Source organism: Clupea harengus, chromosome 8 (genome assembly GCF_900700415.2).
Source record: "Clupea harengus chromosome 8, Ch_v2.0.2, whole genome shotgun sequence".
Taxonomy (NCBI): Eukaryota; Metazoa; Chordata; class Actinopteri; order Clupeiformes; family Clupeidae; genus Clupea; species Clupea harengus.
Genome location: NC_045159.1, coordinates 27,479,487 through 27,502,976, shown reverse-complemented (window position 1 = coordinate 27,502,976; position 23,490 = coordinate 27,479,487). Strand labels below are relative to the sequence as shown.

General features: G+C 44.9%; 1 protein-coding gene across 1 annotated transcript in view; it reads right to left on the bottom strand.

The window, feature by feature from the left end:
• nrxn2a (neurexin 2a) overlaps nucleotides 1–23,490 on the bottom strand; it is a 203,501-nt gene that overhangs the window by 108,351 nt on the left and 71,660 nt on the right. The window contains exons 8-17 of the mRNA XM_042708599.1: nucleotides 21,169–21,330; nucleotides 19,297–19,741; nucleotides 18,353–18,745; nucleotides 17,519–17,722; nucleotides 15,740–15,766; nucleotides 9,005–9,124; nucleotides 8,264–8,645; nucleotides 6,569–6,759; nucleotides 1,484–1,657; nucleotides 921–1,043 (exon numbers count right to left, since the gene is read on the bottom strand). Of these exons, the coding sequence (XP_042564533.1) occupies nucleotides 921–1,043; nucleotides 1,484–1,657; nucleotides 6,569–6,759; nucleotides 8,264–8,645; nucleotides 9,005–9,124; nucleotides 15,740–15,766; nucleotides 17,519–17,722; nucleotides 18,353–18,745; nucleotides 19,297–19,741; nucleotides 21,169–21,330 (2,221 nt within the window). The remainder of the gene's footprint in view (nucleotides 1–920; nucleotides 1,044–1,483; nucleotides 1,658–6,568; nucleotides 6,760–8,263; nucleotides 8,646–9,004; nucleotides 9,125–15,739; nucleotides 15,767–17,518; nucleotides 17,723–18,352; nucleotides 18,746–19,296; nucleotides 19,742–21,168; nucleotides 21,331–23,490) is intronic.

Sequence of the window (23,490 nt, the reverse complement as noted above, 5' to 3'; positions counted from 1 at the left end):
ACACACACACACACACACACACACACACACACAACCATGGAGATTGTTGGCATCATTTTAGTGAGACGAACCCTCTCCACACTCCCTGTTTCATTTAGCTGTTAGTTTGCTCTCAGGAGAATTATTGTTAGAAAATGAGTTGATTAGGATGAGGAGAGGATAATATATCATGAATCATGATACATGGTGAATTTCCACCATTCACCGTTCATTACGTGTGATGTACATACCTGCTGCTTCATCAGTTGAGACGGAAATCAGGAGGATATGAGGTTGGTGGTCTTCCTCCACAACACAGGATTATCTGCGTCACCTACCTGTTTCTGCTCCTTAGCATTCATTTGCAGCATGACGTGGCATGGTTATTAGCATGCTACCTTTATAGACATTTCAGCCATCTCAAAATAACTTCCAAATGACTATGTTTCAAACAGTGGTACGTGCAGTGGTGTGACAACATAGAGTTTCCACTTCAACTCCACTTGGTACCATCTGATATGACGTTTGGATAATACAGGTATTACTTCATGATGTGTTGTGTAGAAATGACGTCACTTATCCTATCGTAAAAGCGTCACTCATCTTCTGGTCACCATGGGCATGAGAAGGAGAGCAGGGTACTCACTAGAGTATGAGAGAGAGCAGGGTACTCACTACAGTATGAGAGAGAGCAGGGTACTCACTAGAGTATGAGAGAGAGCAGGGTACTCACTACAGTATGAGAGAGAGCAGGGTACTCACTAGAGTATGAGAGAGAGCAGGGTACTCACTACAGTATGAGAGTCACTTGAGAAGCAGGGGATTGTGGGTACTCACAGTCACTACAGTATGAGAGCAGGGGATTGTGGGTACTCACAGTCACTACAGTATGAGAGAGAGCAGGGTACTCGCTTGAGAAGCAGGGGATTGTGGGTACTCACAGTCACTGCAGTATGCTCCTCCAAACGTGGTCATGGTGCAGTCACAGGAGAAGCCCTCCCACTGCTGCAGACACACGCCCTGATTGGAGCACGACTCCTCTGTGCATGTGGTGCCTGGGCCAGCTACAGCCAGAAGAGAGAGAGAGAGAGAGAGAGAGAGAGAGAGGGAGAGTGGGAAAGAAAGAGAGAGAGAGAGATAGGGAGGGAGAGAGAGAGGGCGGGGGGGATAGAGAGAGAAAGAGAGAGAGAGATAGGGAGGGAGGGAGAGGGAGGGAGAGAGAGGGAGAGGGGGAAAGAGAGAGAGAGAGAGGGGGGAGAGGGAGGGAGAGAGGGAAAGAGAGGGAGAGGGAGGGAAGGAGGGAGAGAGAGGGGGATAGAGAGAGAGAGGGGGAGAGAGAGGGAAAGAGAGGGAGAGGGAGGGAAGGAGGGAGAGAGAGAGGGGGAGAGAGAGAGAGAGAGAGGGGAAAGAGAGAGAGAGATCAATTAATCAATTCACAAGATATATTAAATGTTATACATTCTTTTAACATATATGTTACAAATGTAACACTGTTTGGACTTGCCATCGCATCCACGGTCGACTTGGCCAACCCTGTGCAGAGCATCGGCGATCAGGTCAGGCAGTCTCCCATTCAGGTCCACCGAGGCCAGGCAGCCCTGGTAGCCATCCCGGGAGGCGATGAGTTTGGGTAGAGCGCTGTACATGGCCTTTGCCACTCCGCCAATGTACAGCTCCCCTGTGAAGATACAAGCAAACAACATCCTGTCAGAGATACCCACAAAATACTGAGAAAGACCAGGGTCTGCCCAGGACTGAAATAACACATCCAGTTTCAATTTGGACTGTTTTGTGCTCAACCTACCTTCAATGTTTCAATCTGGGTTTCAAAATGGATGGAGACACAATTTGTTTAGGTACCTGAAACAGTGTAATGTAAGTGCTACTGACCATTGGGGGTATTTAAACTATGATGTACACAGTGGTGCATGGTATTAGGGCTGAGTGGGGTAACTGCTGGGGGTGGACCCTTGTGTTTTTCTTCCTCAATAGCTCTTATTTCATTCAAAACCCTTTGTGCCCAATCTCACTACAAAACCTCTTGGAGGGCGATGCATTGTCTGTGAGAAAGATCTTCATCCAATTTTACAGAGCTTTGGCGGAAAGACTCCTCAAATGTGTCTCATCTTACAAGCAGTGACACATATGGCCATTTCCTGAACATACTGCAACAGCATCTGTTGTCCTTGATACTGAGAAGCACTTGTTTCTCTCTCTCTCTCTCTCTCTCTCTCTCTCTCTCTCTCTCTCTCTCTCTTTCTCTGCTAAAAGCTAAATGAGCCCAATTACATGGCTTCACAACCTGCGCTGCTCTGGCGTCACCTTTCGTTCTACGCATCTTAATTGTTTCGAATCCTCCTTCCAAGACACTCTCCATAATGACTCCATCTTGAAGTCTCTTCAGAATTGCTTGTTATTTTCGGGTTTTCTCGGCACCCAGCCACACGGTGGGGGAGGGGGAGGGGGAGGGGTTCCGTATAGCATTTCTGACAATTATTTTCTGGTTGCCACTCATCTCCCTCAGAATACAACAAGCGTGCCGCCGTGTTCTCGCATATTAAACGGACGCTACGAGATGTCGTAAAGCATGTTCTGCACAGGAAACACACATCAGTGGACCTGTGGACCTATGAACTGTCCAGGGTCACACTTTGTTTGGATGGTTCCCCTATAGACTATCTACAAGATGCTCAGATTATGAACAAACTATCTGTTGGAACTACAATTGATGGTAAAGGTTAGGGTTAGAGGTTGGGTTTGGTTAAGGTGGTGTTCAGCGAACAATTAGAAAAGACTGAACTTGAATGTCAACAAACCATCTGTCAAGTCTCTGTAGGCAGACCAATCCGAATGAAGTGTTGCCCTCTCCAGATCTGCAATCGTGCAGTCACTGTTATCTTTACTGACATCCTCGAAAGCATCTAGAGAGACTGGTTAGTTCTGCCTCCAGCCTAAGGTTAGTTCCGCCTCCCCATATGAGGGCGAAGAGTGTGAGTGAATCCCACACGATTCTCTACAAACGTCTACTGATGTGGGTGCTTGTGTGTAAGCAGGACTAGGTATGTCACATGCAGATGCAGAAGACTTGACAGGAAAAGGGAATAAAGAAGGAAAAAGGAAGACGGACAAAAAAAAGAGAAAGAACATGATAGAAATAGCGACAAAAAAAGGTTAAAGGAGACACGATGTTACTGCTCTAGTCGCCATATGATTGCATGGAAATTGCTGATATTGTTGCCAGGTTTCTAAGTGCTACCCTATAAGAATATTTGAATCTTCAATCACACATGATAAATTATACATTTTTTCCCATCCTTCAGCCCACCTAATGGCCGGGTTACTGCAGCGGCGGTGGCGGAAGAGGCCGTGTCCGTTTATGAGGGGAGGGATCCAAATCAATCCCTTTCAGGTGCACAAATTGCTTTTGAATTAGAAAACTGACATCGCAGCCCAAACATGCTTGATGAGGGATGACAAATGCAATACCTTTTTTGGCTCTGCTTAAGAAAATATTGGAGTGCTTCCGTCACTCTATGAACCCTGAATTTGAATGCAGGAACCACAGTGTCATTGACAATATCAATACCAATATTTTTCATATATCGTTACTATTAGAATTATCCTTCAAGAGACTTTTACATGTCATATATTCTACCAGATGCATGTGTGATATTGATGATACGTCAAGGCTGGTGGTAATACTGACAACATTTTCATAGAAATCAGCATTTTATTAGTAGATAAAAATCGGAATTTGATTTAATCGACTGTTTAAAATCATGCTGAACCTTGCGAAGCCCATGCTGATGTAGAGTCGACCGTTTAGGACCTGTGTGGGTCATGAAAAGTGGGCGGCCCACCTCACCTACCCCTATGAGTCTCATTTTAATTTGCTGACGCACCCCCCCCCCCACACACACTTTTTAGCATTTTTCAAAACGATGCAGTGGGTGAACTTAGGCTTAGAGCCGTGAGTGAAGTTACACTTTAAAGAAATCACAGGATACTCTAAAGGTATGTTATCATATTAGGCCAACCATACCACAACCGTTCAACAACTCATTACTGCTATCCAAAAAACCTTACTGACTGTGGATTTTGTTGGTTTTTTTTTGTTCAGCTGCATAGCCTACAGGATCCCAACCATTCCCCTGTTCACTCAGACATAATTGCCTGAACAATTACGACTGGCACATTCTGTCAGGCGGTTCTTTTGATCTGTAAAGGGCTTTGGAGCACATTCTGCAGCAGAAAACCACTGCTTTACTGAGCTTTATTATATTCCACAAGCAGATGAGGTTTGGGCTCCAAAATTCTCTATAGTCTCCTTGCAGTCCAGAGACTAAATGGTTTGTGGTTCATTAAACCAAGAAATCTGAGCTTAATTCACATGAAAAGCCAGCGAAAGATCAGACTTCAAACCATTGTCCCAAGTGCTTACCCTCACAGGACTAGTTAGTGCTAGAAGCCGAAAGTGGGAGCAAAGTATACGAAACATCAATTTTAAAAACCATACAACTAAAAATATGTGACTTTGATCTTTTTCATCTGGCAAAAATGTGGTGCTAGGTGAGCTTCCTCAAAACAACACACATGCGGTCTACCAATAGTTAACTGCTGAGGATCCGTTTGGTTTCTGTAAGTCAGAAATGACCCCTGGGGGTTTCATCAGCACGGTACAAGGTCAGGATCAGGGTCAGATTTATCTCCGGCTTGCAGACATTCTCACACACACACACACACACACACACACACACACACACACACACACACACACACACACACAGACACACACACACACATAAATGGCAGGAGAATGAAATAATATTCTGAAAATCTGGTACCAGCTCTATATAGTGACGAGCTCTGCCTTCAGTAAATGTCCTCTCAAGAGACGCTGGATGCTAGTTTCTTTAACATTTATGCAAACTCGCTTAAGAATCGTGTGTACTTCAGTAGTTCTTGTGAGGTGTTCTTTTCCAAAGGCCAAATTCATAGTTCGAAAATAAGTCAATCAATGCTTGCTGAGGACAGGGTATGTTTTCAGGGTCAGAGAAGAATGAGCACATTGCACCTGCAATCACAAAACCTGTTATTATTTCAGCTGTTTATTTAGAAGTCTCTTTGTGCAGCAGGTGGATTTTCCTTCCCGGGGGAAAAGATGCTACTTTCTCTTGTTCTCTACGCTCTTCTCAAGATTACAGTTTTCAGACCAATCCTCACAGTCAGTGGACATGTGTGATGCCTTACACACGCATATTAGGATTTGGGAGAACGAAAACGGACAACGGTGAGTCTAAATCTATCTAGCAAGACAGGGTTCAATAGCATTTATACCCTTTACTAACACTGTAGTGTGCTGCATTTCCAAACATATGGATTGACTGGGTCAGCGTGAAACCAAAGACACTCACTTTCCTGAGAACCTTTAAAACATCTTGGAAGGCAACGTGGAGATTCTCTTTTCCTGCATAAGGGCACCGCTATTCATTTTTCGGCTACTTAACAATAATGTCATATATATATATATACACACTAGTGGCCAACCTATGGTCTAGTATAGGTTTGCATTAAATAACATTCAAGTTCAAGTTTGATTGCGCTACCAAGTGTGTCATCATAATCAAAGATATGTTTCACACACCATGTGATTGACATTTCTACATGCTGCATTTGTCAGAATGTCATTGTTGTCATTCTTGTCCAGTGCAGCCTTTTTGATTTTCAATAGTGTTGATTGTCTGTATATTTGAAAAAAAAAAAAAAAATCCTCTTAACATTGTTGTCCTGTAAAATAGCTTCAGAACTCAATCGATATGTCTAGCCTTGTTGATGCTGGCCGACGAGGTGTTCACTGATGCATAGATGCACAGATCCCACTAACAACACACAAAATATTTTCACTACACTACACAATTGAATACAGATGGATTGCTGCAAAAACCATGCCAACAACATTGCCATTTCAGAGTGTTTGATTCCACATTAAATAACTGATTAATGTCAACCTACTGTATACTGTATGTAATCGCGTCTCATACTTATGCTACCAGTTTTACAATGTCCCCTGAATATATGCAATTTCTAAAAAACATTTTCTCAAACTATTTTTATGAAGATCCACGACATCTTTTAATTAGTAGATTTTAAGAGAGTTGTGGTATTTCTATGGGGGTGGACTGGGCAGGGCTCTGGGTAGTTCTGTGGTATATGGGCATCCCATTTTTAAGTGACTGTATTAACAGGACAGCATTCACCCAGGGGAGGGGATTTATCAGTACCTGGCTTGATGTACCTAGAATAGAACTGACAGCTAAAGGTGTAGATGAAGGCAGTGATGTGACACAATAGACTGTTTTAACAGTTAACTCCTCTGATAAAACAGCCGACACATACACCTCCACTTTCCCCTGTTCACCGGAAACTCATTTAGGACTTTCTGGTTTTCCAGAGACTTACTGACATTTACTCTGGACAGAGTACGCCAACAGCAGCAGCGTCATACCACAATTCTGTGGTTGATATATCCAAACGAAGAACAGAGAGAATTTCTTTGATGAGTGCCTTTAAGACTGGGGGAGCTCCGTACCTTTGAGATCAAGATTGCGGGCGCCGTTGGAATGCTGAGTGACGGTGCGAGAGTCAATCTTGAGCGTGTGGACATTGGTGTCGTCTCGGGAGATCACCACGCTGTGCCACTGGTTGTCATTCAGCGGCTTCTCCGAGTATCCCTTCATGAGCGACGGCCCGTTGCCCAAGTCAAAGACGTAGTGGATGTACCTGCAAAATGCCAAATCCTGTGTCAGTTGAGCCAAGGTGCAGACAAGGCTGCTCTGCATTTTGATGACTACATTCTCCTCTGATAAAAGATTCAATGCCACTGCATATTGCACAATCCACTGCAGAGAAAATGATTGTTCATTCAAGACAATCACCGAATAGACACAATGTTCAGTGGCAATGCTTGCAGTTGGCAGCAAATTGTGAGCTCATTGTCAAAATATCAAATAACATAAGCAGGATGTGATTGGAACGTAGAGTGCCGATCTTGTGCAAATATGTCTCACAGTTAAAATAAACCACAAAATACAACTGTGTAGACAGACAATATAGACAAACATTTGTAGACACCTACAAACAGCTTCAATGCTTCGATCCACAAATCATACTCTGTAGATCTGTAACTTTATTTAGGTTCAATACATTCTGTTTTTTTTGCAAATAGCCTTTCCTGTAATCTGACCAGGTATACCTCACATCAGGAAAATTGCTGGGGATTAAACAGACCTCCCATTTTTTCACAATCATCTGGTAAAATAATCACTTGATTTGTTACTTGCTATCTGTTTTGGTCACAAACATGTATGGTCCACCACTCACTCTGTAAGATCACAATCATATTACAATAGCATGTACAAGACCAATATATATAATGCTTTGGCATGACATTATTTAAACTTGGATCAGTTTTTTTTATTCAAGGAAGAACTGATTGCATATGCAAGGATAAAGCCCCATTGTAGATCTTTCCTTAACCTGCCCTCTGCCATTTGTGTATATCAGTATCTGGTGAAGAAATGATTTGATCTCAATCTTGCCTTTACACCTCCTATTAATAACCAATTCATTCTACAGGGAAGCTTTCTCTCTGCATTGCGATCTGGTCTCATGTCTCGCGAAAAAAACACACCTTGCAACAGGCAAAGAAGGCAGTTCTATAAAGAATGTGCAAAGGCTTCATTCACACCTGCTCTAGACTGAGCAGAAAGTGAGGTCAAGTTCCATTGGAAACCATCTTGGTTGGTACAGTCATCATGACCCAAATCCAATACACAACAGATATGTTTTATGCCATGCAGTAACATGCATTTTTCCTGATCCAAATAAGATTTCCAGATGGACCCCGTATCTCATGTGTAAACGGGGTAAGAAAGCCTTTTCAACACATTCAAGAAAAGGTTTATTAGGTCAATTTAAAGATTCTGTGATTCTGGCAAAAGGCTGTTGATGGTTGATTGAAATTGTACTGTTTGTTGACAGCCAATGAAATGACACCCCTTCCTTCTGTTCTCCCAAAGCAACATGTTGATTGGTTGGAATTGTTTATGGCTTGGTCCAAGCCACTATGTTTGTTTTCCATTTACAGAGCCAGGGCTAGTTTTTTTTTTGAGTGCGCATGCAGAACAGACACCGTGATGAGCAATGAACTGAATCTGACAAAAAGTGTATCGGTTAATTGGGGACTGCACCTTTAAGACAAAGACATTATAGCATGACAACTCACCCTTTGACGAGCTCCACCACGATAAAGTCGCTGCCATCGCCTGAGTTGAAGAGCAGCAGGCCGTCGGGGCTACTGGTCTTGAACTGGAAGAAAAGGTGCATGGACGCGTAGGCCTGGAGCGTGGACAGAGCCACATAGCTGGCCCTGCTCCGGAAGGTCACGGGGTCAGCCACGATGTGCTGCATTCCGAAGTGAGCGTTGAGCTCGCAGTAGGAGATGTCGCCGTTCTTGCACTGGTCCAGGTAGGGCACGCCGTTGAAGGAGAGCCCCTGCAGGTGCCCGATGAAGTTGGAGGGCAACACGGAGATGAAGCGGCGCTCCGTCATGATGCCCGTCTCAATGTTGTGGAACTCCAGCCGAGTGTGCGCGCCAGTCATATGGCCTGGTGTCAAGGATACAACACCCTCATTGTTACGAGGCACAAATGCACACTACACACAGAAAAAAACCCTAATTTCATTTAAAAGCTATCTAAGCTTTTTATTCAAAAAATATATACTATAATATAGCATGTGTCATATTATTCCAAGCTGTGTTTTAAAAACTACCACCAGTAACTGTGCCCTTTATTTACAATAAATATGACGCACAGATAAAAACAAGCAACTATATTCAATATATTACTTAATAGATTAAATAGACAAGACATTTATTTTCTTGACACTAGGTGTAACATAGCTTTGCACTGCACTATTCTCAGCGGTTGGGACGGTAAGGTCTGTGGTATTCCTGCTTGCTTACCCTCCACGGTCTCATTGTCCACCGAGAGCTGGAGGTTCTTCCCACGCCGCACCACCTTCACGGAGTGCCACTCGTTATCATTCAGCTTGTGCCCGGCCAGCAGAGTCTCGGGGCCCTTACCTGCCGGGGCGGAGAGGCACCATCACACACACCGAACAGCCAGAGGGCAGCTGCTGCTTTATCAATAGCACACATTTACTCCCACAGGGCCTGCAGCACACCAGGCTCCAGCACAGCAGTCAGAGCACGCTCAGCAGACACACACGCGCACGCACACACACACACGCACACGCACACGCACACGCACACACACACACACACACACACACACACACACACATACACACACACACACATACACACATATATACACACACACACACACACAGGCACACACACACACACACACACACACACACACACACACACACACACACACAGACACACACACACACACACACACACACACACACACACACACACATACACAAACACACACACGACAAGATCAGAGATTCATTGTTTCCACACAATTCTCCACACACACAAACACAGAGACACACACACACACACACACACACACACATGACAAGATCAGAGATTGCTTCCACACAATTCTCCACAAACACACACACAAAACCACACACACACACAGAACACAGGTCCATTGATTTCAGGGGACATGACTGCTAACTTTCATTAAACAACATAATGCATAAAACATTAAAACATATAGTCTCCCTACTGTGTAGGTGTGTGTTCTTGTGCTGCGTGACACAGCCACAGTAGGCTACAGCCTAAAGCCACTGAAATGTTTGTTTTGAAAGCCAACGCTGAAGCGCATATGTGGCTGCACTGCACTCCTGCCTCTCAGAGCACACTTAGGCTTTTGGGAGTGTGTGCAGGAAACCCAGTCAATCCTCCGCTCGCTGTGAAGCTCTCGATGGCTGCTGTATAAATAGGTCACAAGAGCCACGGCACCGTGATCAAATCAGTCCCATCTGAGCAGAAGCAACAGGCCGACATGCTGGCTGAGAGGAGTTCTGACACCACTCGGAAATCTAATTGGCCCTGCCTGAGCCAGCGAGGCCTCCTGGGGTCTTCTGTCGTCTGATTGAGGGAGAGGGATAGAGAGAGAGAGAGAGAGAGCGTGCACACACTCACGGGGGGCCACGCAAGGCGACTGGGTGCCATTATTGGGAGGGTTACTTTTAAAATGTATTCCACTTCAGATTTCCTAAAATGTAGTTGGTAACATATTTGGTTAGGTGAGTAATGTATTCTAAATACTTAGGACTCCATCAGCATTGTCTTCCATTCCATTAGCTGTGGATGAAACAGTAATGTCAGACGATGAGGTTTTAAGGCCCACCTCCAACACTAATCCCCCAAACCCAATACACCCCACTAACAACAACAACAACCCCTCCTTGCAGTAAGAATTGATAGATATTTATTATTATTATTATTATTGTTGTTGTTGTTATTTGCCAATTATAACAGAACTATGTGCCCACGATACATTATTAACATCATTTGTGTAAAAGAACCTGCAACAGCAATGTTTTGTCTGCACAAAAAATCTCCACCAAACCTAACAATGCCCAAATAACCTATATATATAAATAATAAATTAGATTAGTGTCAACAACCTCCACCAGGGTTGCCTCTTTTTGGAGAGCACTGTGTCAAGAAACCTGGACCCAAGATAAATTGGCCCACAACATGATGAACTGATTTTGCATTCCCGACACAAGCTTGAGAGGTTTCTATTTAGGCTATAATAACCTGAGAGAGAAGAAGAGAGGATGCACCTGAACCCGAACAGCTTTTGCACAATGTAGGCTGACCTCTGACCTAACAAAGCAGACTTTATTTAAAAAGTGCAGTGTGGAGTATTTAGGGGGATCTATTAGCAAATATGAAATATAGTATTCATAATTTTGTTTTCATTAGTGTATACCTGTAACCACAAATTGTTGTGTTTTTGTTATCTTAGAATGAGCCCTTCATATTAACATAGGGAGCGGGTCCTCTTCCACGCCATGTTTCTACAGAAACTCTGAACAGACAAACCAAAACACTGGCTCTAGAGATGGCCTTTCGCTATATTGTGACAGTTGACGACCACTATAGATACTCCTTAATGCTTTTCAAGGGACGGGTATTCAGTTGGTTGCAATTAAGCAACCTCACTACAAGCTGCCTCTAACTTCTACACGCTGCACCTTTAAAAACATGATTCGGCGGGAAATAATGCAGTGGGTAAAGCGGTTAATGAAGTCATTCTGATGTGACAGGTGCCCTGGCTTTCTCGCAATTGATTAATGAGGAAGACATTACGACATGGAGGCTCAAAGTGGGTTTTCTGAGATAAACCTATTCCTGTATTTTGAAATAATATGACATGTTTGCATGTTTCTCAATTCCAGTTGTTCAGTTGTTTTTCAGTACTTAAGTTAGTTTAGCTTAAGTTATCCTTTTTCCTTTTACAGAATTACATAGATTTGTCTTTGAGAGCTGCATGTTTTGATTCTTAATGCTGGTGCAATTTAATTTCATCGCTTCATTGCCCAATATGGTTAGGCAAACACACTTTGGAAGGAAGCTATCACTGGAAATAAAATGAAATTCAATATAACACACATCATAATTAGGCCTACGAGGAAATAGGGCTGTTTCCTTAAAAAACGGACTTGCTTGTTTTGAACACACCACGACGGCACTATAACTCATGTAGCAGGAATAAAATGTTATGAAGCAATAAGTTGAGTCAAGGGTGTGGGGACCTGGCGGGTGACCTGGCGGGTGACGGCAGCACCAAGCATCGACTCTGGCAAGGGGCAGGGCTCTGTCCACCTTCAGTTTCCTCGTCACGGACCGGCGTCGGTTTGAAAAACTCTTATGGCAATATTTGAATTTGAGAGTGAATAGCCTACACATGACGATTTACAAGGTAATCCCTTCAAGTGATCAATGGGACCTTATTCTAATTACCACTGTTTGAATTGTAACTGTATCTAAATACAGTTAATCATATGTTGCATTTTAAATACGTAACGCCATTAGATGTTTTCCGTTACTCCTGAACACTGCTGGGTGCACTGAAGGGGCCTTTGAGATCAGATCACATCCCCCCAGACTCTGCTTCACCTTGAGAGAGGGGCACGGCACACAGGGAGGTCGGTCACAGGGAGCCCGCTGTGATCTGATTGTGCGGATGAATAATCTGGATACACACTCATATCGTCTGTAGCACACCCTTCTGTGTCCTTTGGCCATTTATAAATGAAGACAGATGTTGCGTGAGTGGAATACTACTGAGGTGTTTGTGCATTTATCTGGATTCTAGATGCGCAGGTGCAGGCGCAGACCCACACACAGGGGCCTTAGTTTGGCGGGGGAAAACTCAGTCAATAATGGCCTATTCTGTCCATGCGGGTTGTCTTAAACTCTGGACATTTAAATATTAATATGAATTAATTCATTAAACTATTCTGCTGAGGCGTGGATTTTGGGATACAGGCGTGGCAACATATTCTTCTCCGACGGGGAACATTTGCATGCACCAATCACAAACCCTCACTGGCAAAAAATATCCCGTTCCACGCAGAGTGGCACAATATGCCTACATATGTCTTCGTGAATTTCCCTAATGGGATTAATAAAAGTGTATCTCTATCCTGTCTGTAGTGGGACCAAACCTGTGTTGTTATGGGTTGATGCAATTAATCTCTCAGACTTGCTCGAAGTTAACACATCAATAGGAAGGAATAATTCTAAGTAAAAAGCCATGTACTATAGGATAACATTGTAATCTAATTTAGGTTAAATACCAGTTACCTGAGAAGAACCTAATATGGAGGAGTGAGTAGCCTACTAAGAGAACCCGGGTTTCCATCCGAAACATTTAATTTCCACAGGAAATAGAGCTGACATCTCCTGCTCCCACAAGTCACACCACAGCGACGGCACAGAATGGCTGCTGAAACATTTAACATTTAAGTAAACATATAAGCTATACATTATTCATTTCCGTACCTAAGTACCTAAGGTTGCAAATTGATTCTATTAGACAAATTTGGATTAATAAATTGAATATGTCTCACATGTTATGCATGTTTGGACATTTTACATATCAGGCCTAAGTAAATAGAATGGATGTGAGATGGGCTATTTTGATCACGACAAAAATAACGTTTTGCTTGTCATGGAGCAAAACCCTTTCTTTTTTACAGCCTCAAAATCATATACTCTGATTAACAATATAAGCGTTAGATCGAAAGGAATGTGGCTAAATCATTTTAAAAACATGTCTGACAAGCTACAGTTATGTGTCAACATTACTTGTTTGAACAACAGAAGATGCACTACGGTTTATTCCCTATAAAAGCGCCCCTGGCAAACACAGCGGCAGTATTGCCTCCTTCTTACACTGGAAGCTCGTCTGACGCATTCAGTTCAAAGGGATTGCTCGACAGTGCTATTGGTCAGTTAAAAACCAAGCCTTTCACTAATTAACTTCGACCTGCCCCCCCCCTCCTCAGTGCCTTCTCCTTTTCTGGGCAACAGTGAGCATGTGTGTGCTGAAGTTTCCACCAGGCATTTTCACCCTCAAACTGAGAAAGAATCAAAGATTCACAAAAATCACACACACCTGTTACAAAACAGCTGGTGCTCTGCTACTTTAAAAAGGGCTTTGAAATCATGTTTGGAGGAGCTCTCTCAAATACACTCTGTGTTTCCAAGCCAACATCTTCAACTAAAATTGACATCTTACGAACATATGGGACTTTAACAGGTTTGTCGACAGCGCAATTAATCAGTTATGAATCCATCCATCCATCCATCATATTAACGCTGAAGGCATTTCAAATGAAATACCTCGACATGGAATGAAAGTAGAAAAGACCATACATACATTCTGGGCTCGAACTTTACGGTGGTCATTTGAGATCATGGTCTTGCAGATGAATGCAGGTGAATGATAACGAGCTACCTCTATTCTAGTCCACAGCACAGTAACATAAGGCTTTTACATTTAGTCATTTAGCAGACGCTTTTATCCAAAGCGACTTACATATGTGCGACTTACAATGTATACACATTTTACATTGACACTGATGGCACACTGCACATCAGGAGCAATTAGGGGTTCAGTGTCTTGCTCAAGGACACTTCAACAGGGAATCGAACTAGCAACCTTCTGATTACTAAACGACTTCTCTACCTACTGTACCACTGTCGCCCTTTTGTAGGTACACACAGGGTGCACTGATATGTAAATGCCCTGTTACGTCTTCAAAATACCACCCTTTTGGCTATACACTCAGCATCTGACTTCATTTGCTGACTACCTCACTAACATACATACACTCCAGTTGTGTAGTTACCAGTGGGTAATAACAAGTTCATTTAAATCAGACTAATACATTAAAAGGTCTAATAAAAGCAGAGGGAATGTGATTGCTCACATACAGGTCTCTGGTCGGGCTTTCTGATAGAGGTTATCAAGGGATTTGTCCTCTGAACCTTGAGAACGAGTGGCCTTACGCACACATCTACACACGGTCATCTCTAGATGAATGCCTGATGTTTTAAATCGACGATGACGGCTTTATGAGAACGGTGCTAATTGTTATTTACATTAAGACGGTTGGAAGATCATAATCCGGAAACCGGTGGGATCTTATTAAGTGAGAGTATTTTGTGGTGTTGGTAGTCTGACGAGATGCTCAGAATGGATGATCAGAAATACCGCTGTTTAACATTCATGGCACAGAACCGGCAGGAAAAGGACATGAACCAGATGGCAGAGGGCCCTAATTGAGAATCATTTAGTTAAATTGTCGTCAATTTCTGTCTATTTAAGGGTCAATTAACATTTTCCTGCAATTAAAACTTCCATCAGTCTGAATATGTTTGACAGGCCTATGAAGCGATATGTGAGAGTTGCGTGACAGCCACACATGGAACAAACAGCATTGTTTTGTTTACCGAGCGCATTATGTTTACTTTCTGGATATTCTGTGATGTGGTTTAGCACAGAATGCTATTGATCAAAATGAACTGAGAAATACAACAATGATATTTAGTGTAGTGCGTCATACTAAAGAGTGTCTGTCTACCAGCTCCGTACGTGATACACATTTCAAGTCCACGATTCTAAACCGGAGCACAGGCCTCTACTGCCCCCTAGTGGCCACAGTGGGGAAATGGCACAGGGGGGTCGCACTCAGTGTTTCCGTACATCTCTCTCAGCACAGCCATCTAACACACCCTCACCAGCCACACGACATTTAGCAACACAACATCAACAATCAGATGAACCATCACTTACCTTGGCACTGGCACTGTTCTTATGGGCACAGTGCTCTGGGAGCTGGGCATGGTGATCAATTATGCCAGTAATAATAACGGCCTGATCATTAAGTGGTGCTAACGATATGAAAGATCAACTAAGAGAATGATGATTCAAGTGCTCTGTGAATCGGTGTACGTGCAAAGAACTCATCGCATATGAGGGCATGGCATTACTGTCGATATGAAAATGAATTTGATAATTTCCTAAATCATTGACAATCAGGGGAGGAAGAGAGAGAGAGAGAGAGAGAGAGAGAGAGAGACAGAGAGACAGATAGAGACAGAGAGAGACAGAGAGGGAGAGAGAGAATTTTTTTTTTTATTTGTAAATTTGAGAATTGTTTTTGACATGTAAATAAAAGAGTCACTTACTAAGATTACAGTCTATCCCGATACAATCTGGTAAAACAGAGAGTGACATGGTGAGGTTAGAGGGAGAGGGGGGGGGGGGGAGGAAGAGGACAGAGAAAAAGCATTTCACATCCTTCAAGGTACACTCTGCAATCAACCAATCACAAAGCCCACCATCTGGGGACAAGCCAAGAGTCAGAACAGCCCCTCTTCCACTGCCCACCAGCGAGGAGTGCAACCACACACACCAGTCCTACACTAAGATCTGGAGCGCAACCACACACACCAGTCCTACACTAAGATCTGGAGCGCAACCACACACACACCAGTCCTACACTAAGATCGGCTCCATGTCACTGAGTCTACAGTACACACTGATAGAGAGAGACGTCCTCAGCAGTACTGTTCAATCTTACTGTAACAGTAGGAGAGACACTCAAAACTTGATTTATTCTAACACGGTCACGTAATCTATACAAATCAATATATAAAGGTTTTTAAAAGAATCTGGTATCTAGTATTACTCCTTTACTGTATATGATTATAGTATTAATAAGTGCATGGAAATGTGGTTGTGTGATTCTCTCCTGAATTTAGGCAACAGATGCTGAATCAACATTTTACGAGAGGGGCAGTCTGCACACCAACAGCCAAGCCAAAGACCTTCACAATCAGACCAGCACAGTCATATTTGCGAAGCCAAGTCTGCATTAACGCGCCCCATGCCCCCATCCTTTCTCTTCTCAGAGAGTACAGAGGTGGACTGCCATGTCTCAGTGTAGGGCATTGTATGCAGCTCTCAATGTTAGCAAAGCTATGCTTCACGTCATGCTCATGTGAACCTTAGCTTTGGCTGTTGGGTGTTCTCTGGCTGTCAACCGCAACAGAAGTGTGGACACAGACAGCCAAGGACCAGTCCAGCGACAGATATGGATGTGGACGAGGAAAGAACTGTCTCACTTTTCAAAAAAAAGCTGCTTAGCTACTTGTCAATATATGATACGTTCTAAGAAACCTTCGAGGTAGACGCAAGGTAGAAATAAACAATTCCTTCAATAAAGGTATAGATCTCTTACTAAATTATGAAAAATATCCTCCTCCAGTTTCCACAATAAACGTGCCAATAGCTCTAATGTGCTTCGACAGAAGCCTTGGCGTAGAAAGGCACAGGAGGGATACTGACTAAACTAAACTAAACCTGCACTGCTGAACCGGTCTCAACTGGCTGTCTGCTCCCAGGGTTGCAGACAATAAGCCATTGAAGGGCTGAAGAGAAGAGAGAGAGAGAGAGTAGGCAGATCAGAGATAGATAGATAGACAGATAGACAGATAGATAGATAGATAGATAGATAGATAGATATATAGGTAGATAGATAGATAGATAGATAGATAAATAGATAGATAGCTAGATAAATAGATAGATAGATAGATAGATAGATAGATAGATAGAGAGAGAGAGAGAGAGAGAGAGAGATAGATAGATAGATAGATAGATAGATAGATAGATAGAGAGATAGATAGATAGATAGATAGATAGATAGAGAGAGAGAGAGAGAGAGAGAGAGAGAGAGAGATAGATAGATAGATAGATAGATAGATAGAGAGATAGAGAGATAAATAGATAGATAGATAGATGGATAAAGAATGAGAGAGAGAGGAAGAGAGAGAGAGAGAAGAGAAAGAAAAGAGATAATGACGGCCCTGGACACGCAGGTTTTCCTTCCAAAGAGACGGGAGGAACCACGAGGGGCAGAGTTACCTCCCTGTTCCCCCTGGAGCTAGCGTTTAGCCAGCCGTTACCTAGGTTGACGGTGAGCTTGAGGCGGCCCCGCTCCAGCTCCAGGCGCAGCGTGTCGGCCGACTCTCTGGAGGTGGTGGCCAGGAGCAGGCCGAAGGCCCGCTGGGACATGAACCGCAGCGCCACGTCCTCCGCCTCCGTGTGCATCGCCGTCGCCATGGCCACCTTCAGGAACATGCTGCCGTCATAGCTGAGCACTGCCGCCTCTGCAAAACGTATCTCAAGTCAGCACAGCACAGCACAACGCAAGGGTTCACACGCACACACACACACACACACACACGCACACACACACACACGCACACACACACACGCACACGCACACACACGCACACACATACACACGCACACACACGCACACACGCACACACGCACACACACGGCCCCCACCCGAAGGCAGTAAGAGGCAAAACAACAACACAGCACACAGGCTTGGAAACACCTGCTCCCATGTGAAACAGAGAGCCCCCGGAAGTCACGAGTTCCATTACATTACATTACAGAGGAGTAGATAAGGAGAAAGGGTGTTTTGACAAGCAAAAAACAGTTGACGCTAGCAGCAGATAGCAGGATATCACCAAATAATAGCAATTTTTATGTCTCTATATAACCTAGCGCAGTTCAGCCTTTATCCACCAGAGGGCAGAAAAGATGCACAGATAGACTGTGGCTATGAGAACCACATACTGTCCAACATACCAGTCATCCACTAACATGTGTAGTGTCCATGATATTGATGTAAAGGAGGAACCAGTATACAGCCCTTATGTCACTACTCTAATCTGGAAGTGAAACCTTAGCCTGTCTCTCTGGACTGCTGGCCTCACTCTCCCTACCCGTGTGACAGTTGGCTCCCAGGTAGCCGGTGCCGGTGCAGTCGCAGACGTGGCGGTTCCAGCCCTCCGTGCAGCGTCCGGCGTGGGCACAGGGCTCGGCCGCGCCGCCGCTGCAGCGGCGGTGGGTCTCGCGCGTGCAGAAGCCGCTGACGCCCGCGGCGCTCTGCAGCTCGGACAGCCGCCGCAGGTCGCGGCTGTGGCCGTCGATGAAGAGGTCGCGCATGCAGCCCACGAAGCCCAGGTGCAGCGGCGCCGTCCACACCTCCGGGGGCAGCGGCAGGCCCTGCCACTCCCCAGGCAGACCCCCCAGGTACACGCTCCCGTCCAGATCCAGCACCTCACTGCCCTCGTTGGCTGAGAAAGGAGTGCTGTGGCTGTTTACCGAGATAGAGCCTGGGGGGGAGGGAAAAAGAGAGAGAGGGAAAGGGAGGGAGAGAGAGGGAGAGAGAGAGAGAGAGAGAGAGAGAGAGAGAGAGAGAGAACAAAAGACAGAGAGAGACGTTACATTGATGTTAAATATCAGACAGACAGAGGCAGAACATTATTGTGAAACATGCAATGGCTCATTCTTATGTCTCTGAGTCGTGTGCTGAATTGGAAATGTATTTCATATTCGGGTGATTTAAAGAAATGGCATGCTCCGCCATAGCCATACAAATATATCAAAAAGATATGCAAATAAGAGCCTAATTCAATGCAGAGGAGCAAAACAGCAATGTGAAATCTGCATGGGCATTAAGATGAATATAAATATGTATTGCCTTTCAACACTGGCTTAAAAAGCAAAAATAAATTCACTGCCAGAGCAAGAGGAGCAATACTCTGATGCGAGTGTATGAAGACGGCACAGACTTCTCGTTCCAAAAACTGCATGCTATTTGAGGGGAATGCTATTAAGAATGGAAAATGAAACAAAACACGTCCGACTCGGCCTTGATCATTACCTCTCCGCCCTTCCCGGTGGAAGTCCACGTGGCACCACTCGCCGCTGTTGACCGTCCGGGCGCTGGCCTTCACTTTGATGGAGCCCGAGCCCATGTCCATGAGGAGGAAGAGGAAGCCGTCCAGCAGCTCCATGGCGAAGAAGTCGGCGCGGGGCAGTCCCCTGTCGGGCCCCTTGGCCTCCCGGGGGGGCTGGGGCCGGCCGTGGCTGAAGAGCAGCAGGCCGTTGGGCTCCGTGGTGCGGAAGTCGAAGGAGATGGCGCCGGTCTTCTTGGTGGTCCACTTGGGCAGGGTGACGTAGGCCTCCGGGGTGTCGAAGCTGACGGGGTCCAGCGCGGCGACGTCCTCGCAGCGGAAGGACAGGTCGCCGTGCAACGTGACCATGGAGGCGCGCATCTCGGCCTGTCGGGAGAGCTCCAGCCTGAGCTCGCTATTCCTGTACACCACCTGGACAATGAGTCACACACAGGAAGAAAGAGAGACAGACAGACAGACAGACAGACAGACAGACAGACAGATAGACAGAGAGAGAAAGACAGATAGACAGATAGACAGAGAGAGAGAGACAGACAGATAGACAGAGAGAGAAAGACAGACAGACAGACAGACAGACAAATAGACAGAGAGAGAGAGACAGACAGACAGACAGACAGAGGAAAGGCAGTTAGAAAGAGAGGAAGTAAGAGAGAGGGAAAAACAGAGAGCCTAATGACTTGACAATGTGTCACTTCAGCCAAAATATCCCAGTCTTCGCCCCTGTCTCCCCTATCTTATAAATAGTTGTGTCCCCTGTCACATCAGAGGGGGGTGCGCAGCTGCACAACAAGAACAATGCAGCTCTTTAGGTCACATGGGTTGCCCTTCTACGGCTGGGTGGAGGACTGGGTCGCGCCAGATGAACACGCTTTTCATTTTCACACCAGTGACACAGGCTGTCACAGAGATGACTGACGCCTGGCTGCGGGGTGTGAACTTGAGTGTCTCTGAAAATACACCAGGCCGTTTTATTTTTCACACTACATACCTTTCTGTAATTTCCACTGGCAAAAAAAAATAGGTCCAAAGACAGAAGCAAGTAAAAAAAAGCACAAGCTCCAGAGAGGGAATATTAAACATTCAGGGAGGGGGGGGGGGGGGGGGGGAGGCAAACTTGGGTTATATTCTTCAATCTCCAGCTGGAGGTGTTTCATTGAATTGTTCAAGCCCTGACGACTTTATGCATTTAACTGAATGACATATTGTAAATGACTTCCAAGTGTGAGAGTTCTCGTCCTGACTTCCTCACTTCCACCAGTAGCAGTGTGTCTAGTCTCCGGATCAATGATGCCTAATTCTGGCGGCCTTTTTAAAACATTTGAGGCACGGAAAGAACTCCAGAGCCTTCCTAAAACGGCGTTTACTTAGAAAGGGAAAGCATTACAGTAAGGTTCACTGCGTAGCAATGGGGAGGTGATTGATACCACCTCAGGTCAACGAGATGGAGACAGAGCTCTTGGGAGGGCTAGAATGGGAATCTATAGAGGAAATCAATGTTTAATTTGGCTGTCAGAGCTGTAAAGGAGAGTGCTCAACAGTAACTTGGCATGAACTGCAGCCGGAGAGGAGAGGAAATGGAATGGGCGGGAATGAGCTTGAGGGGGGGGGTGGTGGGTACTACCCAGGGTTGGGAAATGAATAACAAATCACAGATGGAAATCAGTACAAATACAAAACATCTGAGGTGCGAGGGTAGTGAGAGGGGGGAGCGCTGAAGTGATAACGCTCTACCGTACTCCAGGACTAATCCTTTTTACAAACGGCATCGCTGGACTTATTGAGTCTTCACAGGATTTCTGCTCCATTTTTTTTTTTTTTTGCATGTGCGTGACACTCACGTTTTTCATGCAGCCCATGAAGTTGTTGCTGATGGGGGAACCAGGCAGGTCGGAGGTGTTGGGGCTGCCCCCGATGTAGAAGACCTCGTCGGAGCCCAGCATGGTGTAGTCCTCCTGGGTGTACCCAGTGGTGCTCAGGAGCCCGTCCACTGATATGGTGACCTAGAGGTCGATTGACAAAAGAAGAAAGAAAGACAAGCCAAAAAATAAAAGAAGGAAGAGAGAAAGAGATAAGAAGTCAAGAAAAAAAAAGGGGTTAGCTGTCTAACAAGCTTTGATAAGCCATAGAGCGTGTAAAGTAATGGTCCTCCTCTCTTTTGAAAGTCTCCATTTAAGCATTTGATTTTCTCAAGCATTTGGAGAATGAGTTCCGATCAGTTTGCCACCCATTTCTATGTCTGCTATCAGTGAACAAGTCGCCACCCAACAAAAGGCCGTTGGGAAGACAGATAGGGGTCACTGGGGGAAAGAAAACAGAAAACTGCTAGCCTATCTGGGCACTATGCTTTATATATATATATATGTAGGTATTGCTACCTATTGCTAGATATTGCTAGTAAATGCACATATTGTTCCAGGTTAAGCATTGTGTCTAAATGGAAAAAATCGGCCCAAATATGTTAGTTCAAAGCCTTCCATATTCTGCATCCAGTGATAAATGCTTTTGATTTGTTTAGGGATACGGCCACATGTTTGGTAGATGAAGTACAGAACTGAACAGCCTTATCCAGCCACAGCTAAACGTGAACTATGGCTGCAGGCTTTTCCTCTCGATAAACAGCAGCTGATTCAGTGAGCTCGCCAGGTCTTTAACCAACGGTTCAGTTATACGAAATGAATTCCGGCTTGACTCAGTACTGTGAGTTAAGCAGAGTCAGTTCTGAGATGAGCTGCTGCTCGGCTGCCTTTAAAAACCTGCAGGCACACTGAGTCTTTGAAGATAAGCTCGCCCACCCCTATTTAGAGAAACACTACAGGCTTCTTCCACACCCAGAAAGAATACTTTCTTGCGAGTTTCATGGCTACCTTGGAATACCTTTATCATGATCAATACCCAGGAGGCTGTGGGTGAAAGGCGAACACCATCCTACAGGATAGAGATACATACAGTCATTCCTATAACTTGACTTCACTTGATATTGAAGTGGCATTGTTTTTTTTTTTGGTTTTGATCAGAGACTGGATTTTTCTTTTTCTTTTTTCAAAAGATTTTATTTTTTTGCGAGTAATGACCCTTTCGATCAAACAGAGCGGCAGGCAGGCAGGTACGTGAGTAATCGACAGCGCAATCTGTGCCGGGGGAAAAAACAAAGTGTGGGAGGGAGAGAAGCGGGAGCAGAGGAGGACGACGCCGCAGAGGTGCGGAGCAGGAGAGGAAATGTCAGTGGGAGTCAGCAAAGCACCGGATTTCAAAATCGTCTCATTAGGATTTAGACTCAGTCGAGGCAGCCGTCTCAACTACCTCTCTATGTTTCTGACCAAAATATCCAGAGATCACTGTTTTACTAGGGCTAAGTCTTAGGATCAGACGAGACACAACAGTAATGTAGGCTCAAGGCATTGTGTTATGTGCAGAAGGGTAGGGCAAGGGCCACACTTTCAACACCAAATGAGGCGGGGGGGGGGGAGAGAAACAGCTAAGAATGAGGCTGCTTTTACATCTGGTGATGACACCTGACTAAAAATGGATGTGCGAGCAATGGTTGAGACTTAATGTTATTATGACGATGTGTAAATGAAGGAGATGTGTGTCTTCAAAACGAGGCCGTGATCAGACCCAGACGAGCGAGCACCTTGGGTACCCCGCTGTGCTCCTGCTCCAGGCACAGGCAGGTGTAAATGCATTACTGTACCGGCTCTATTTACAGCCTCTGGTTCTGCCCCAAAAAGCTAATGTCACCCTCCACAGACTGGGAGTGTTTTTGGCTGCTTAGTGCATGAATATTAACAGCCCCTGGAAAGGCACTGCACTGCACACGGCAACATTCCTGCAGCATGGTTTCTGTGCTGCAGAGGGTGCCGTCAAAGGAAGTCTGTTGGACATGACACGCCATCCAGCTGCCCCTTTTTCTATAATTTTGAACTTTGATGCCAATGTGACCGGTAGGGATGGATGTTGGGGCGTATAACAGCCATTTCTTACCCATGACTGATAAGGCACAGACTAGCCAGATGCTCTGTTTGTACACAGCCGTCTGGCTGAAATGTCAAACGAAACGACGACGCCTTAGAAGTTACACTGCAGGAGCTGCCTCTTCACGCCTGATTGACGCCTCTGTTTCTTGTCCTTTTTGGTAGATTAAGATCTCCTCTTTTTACATT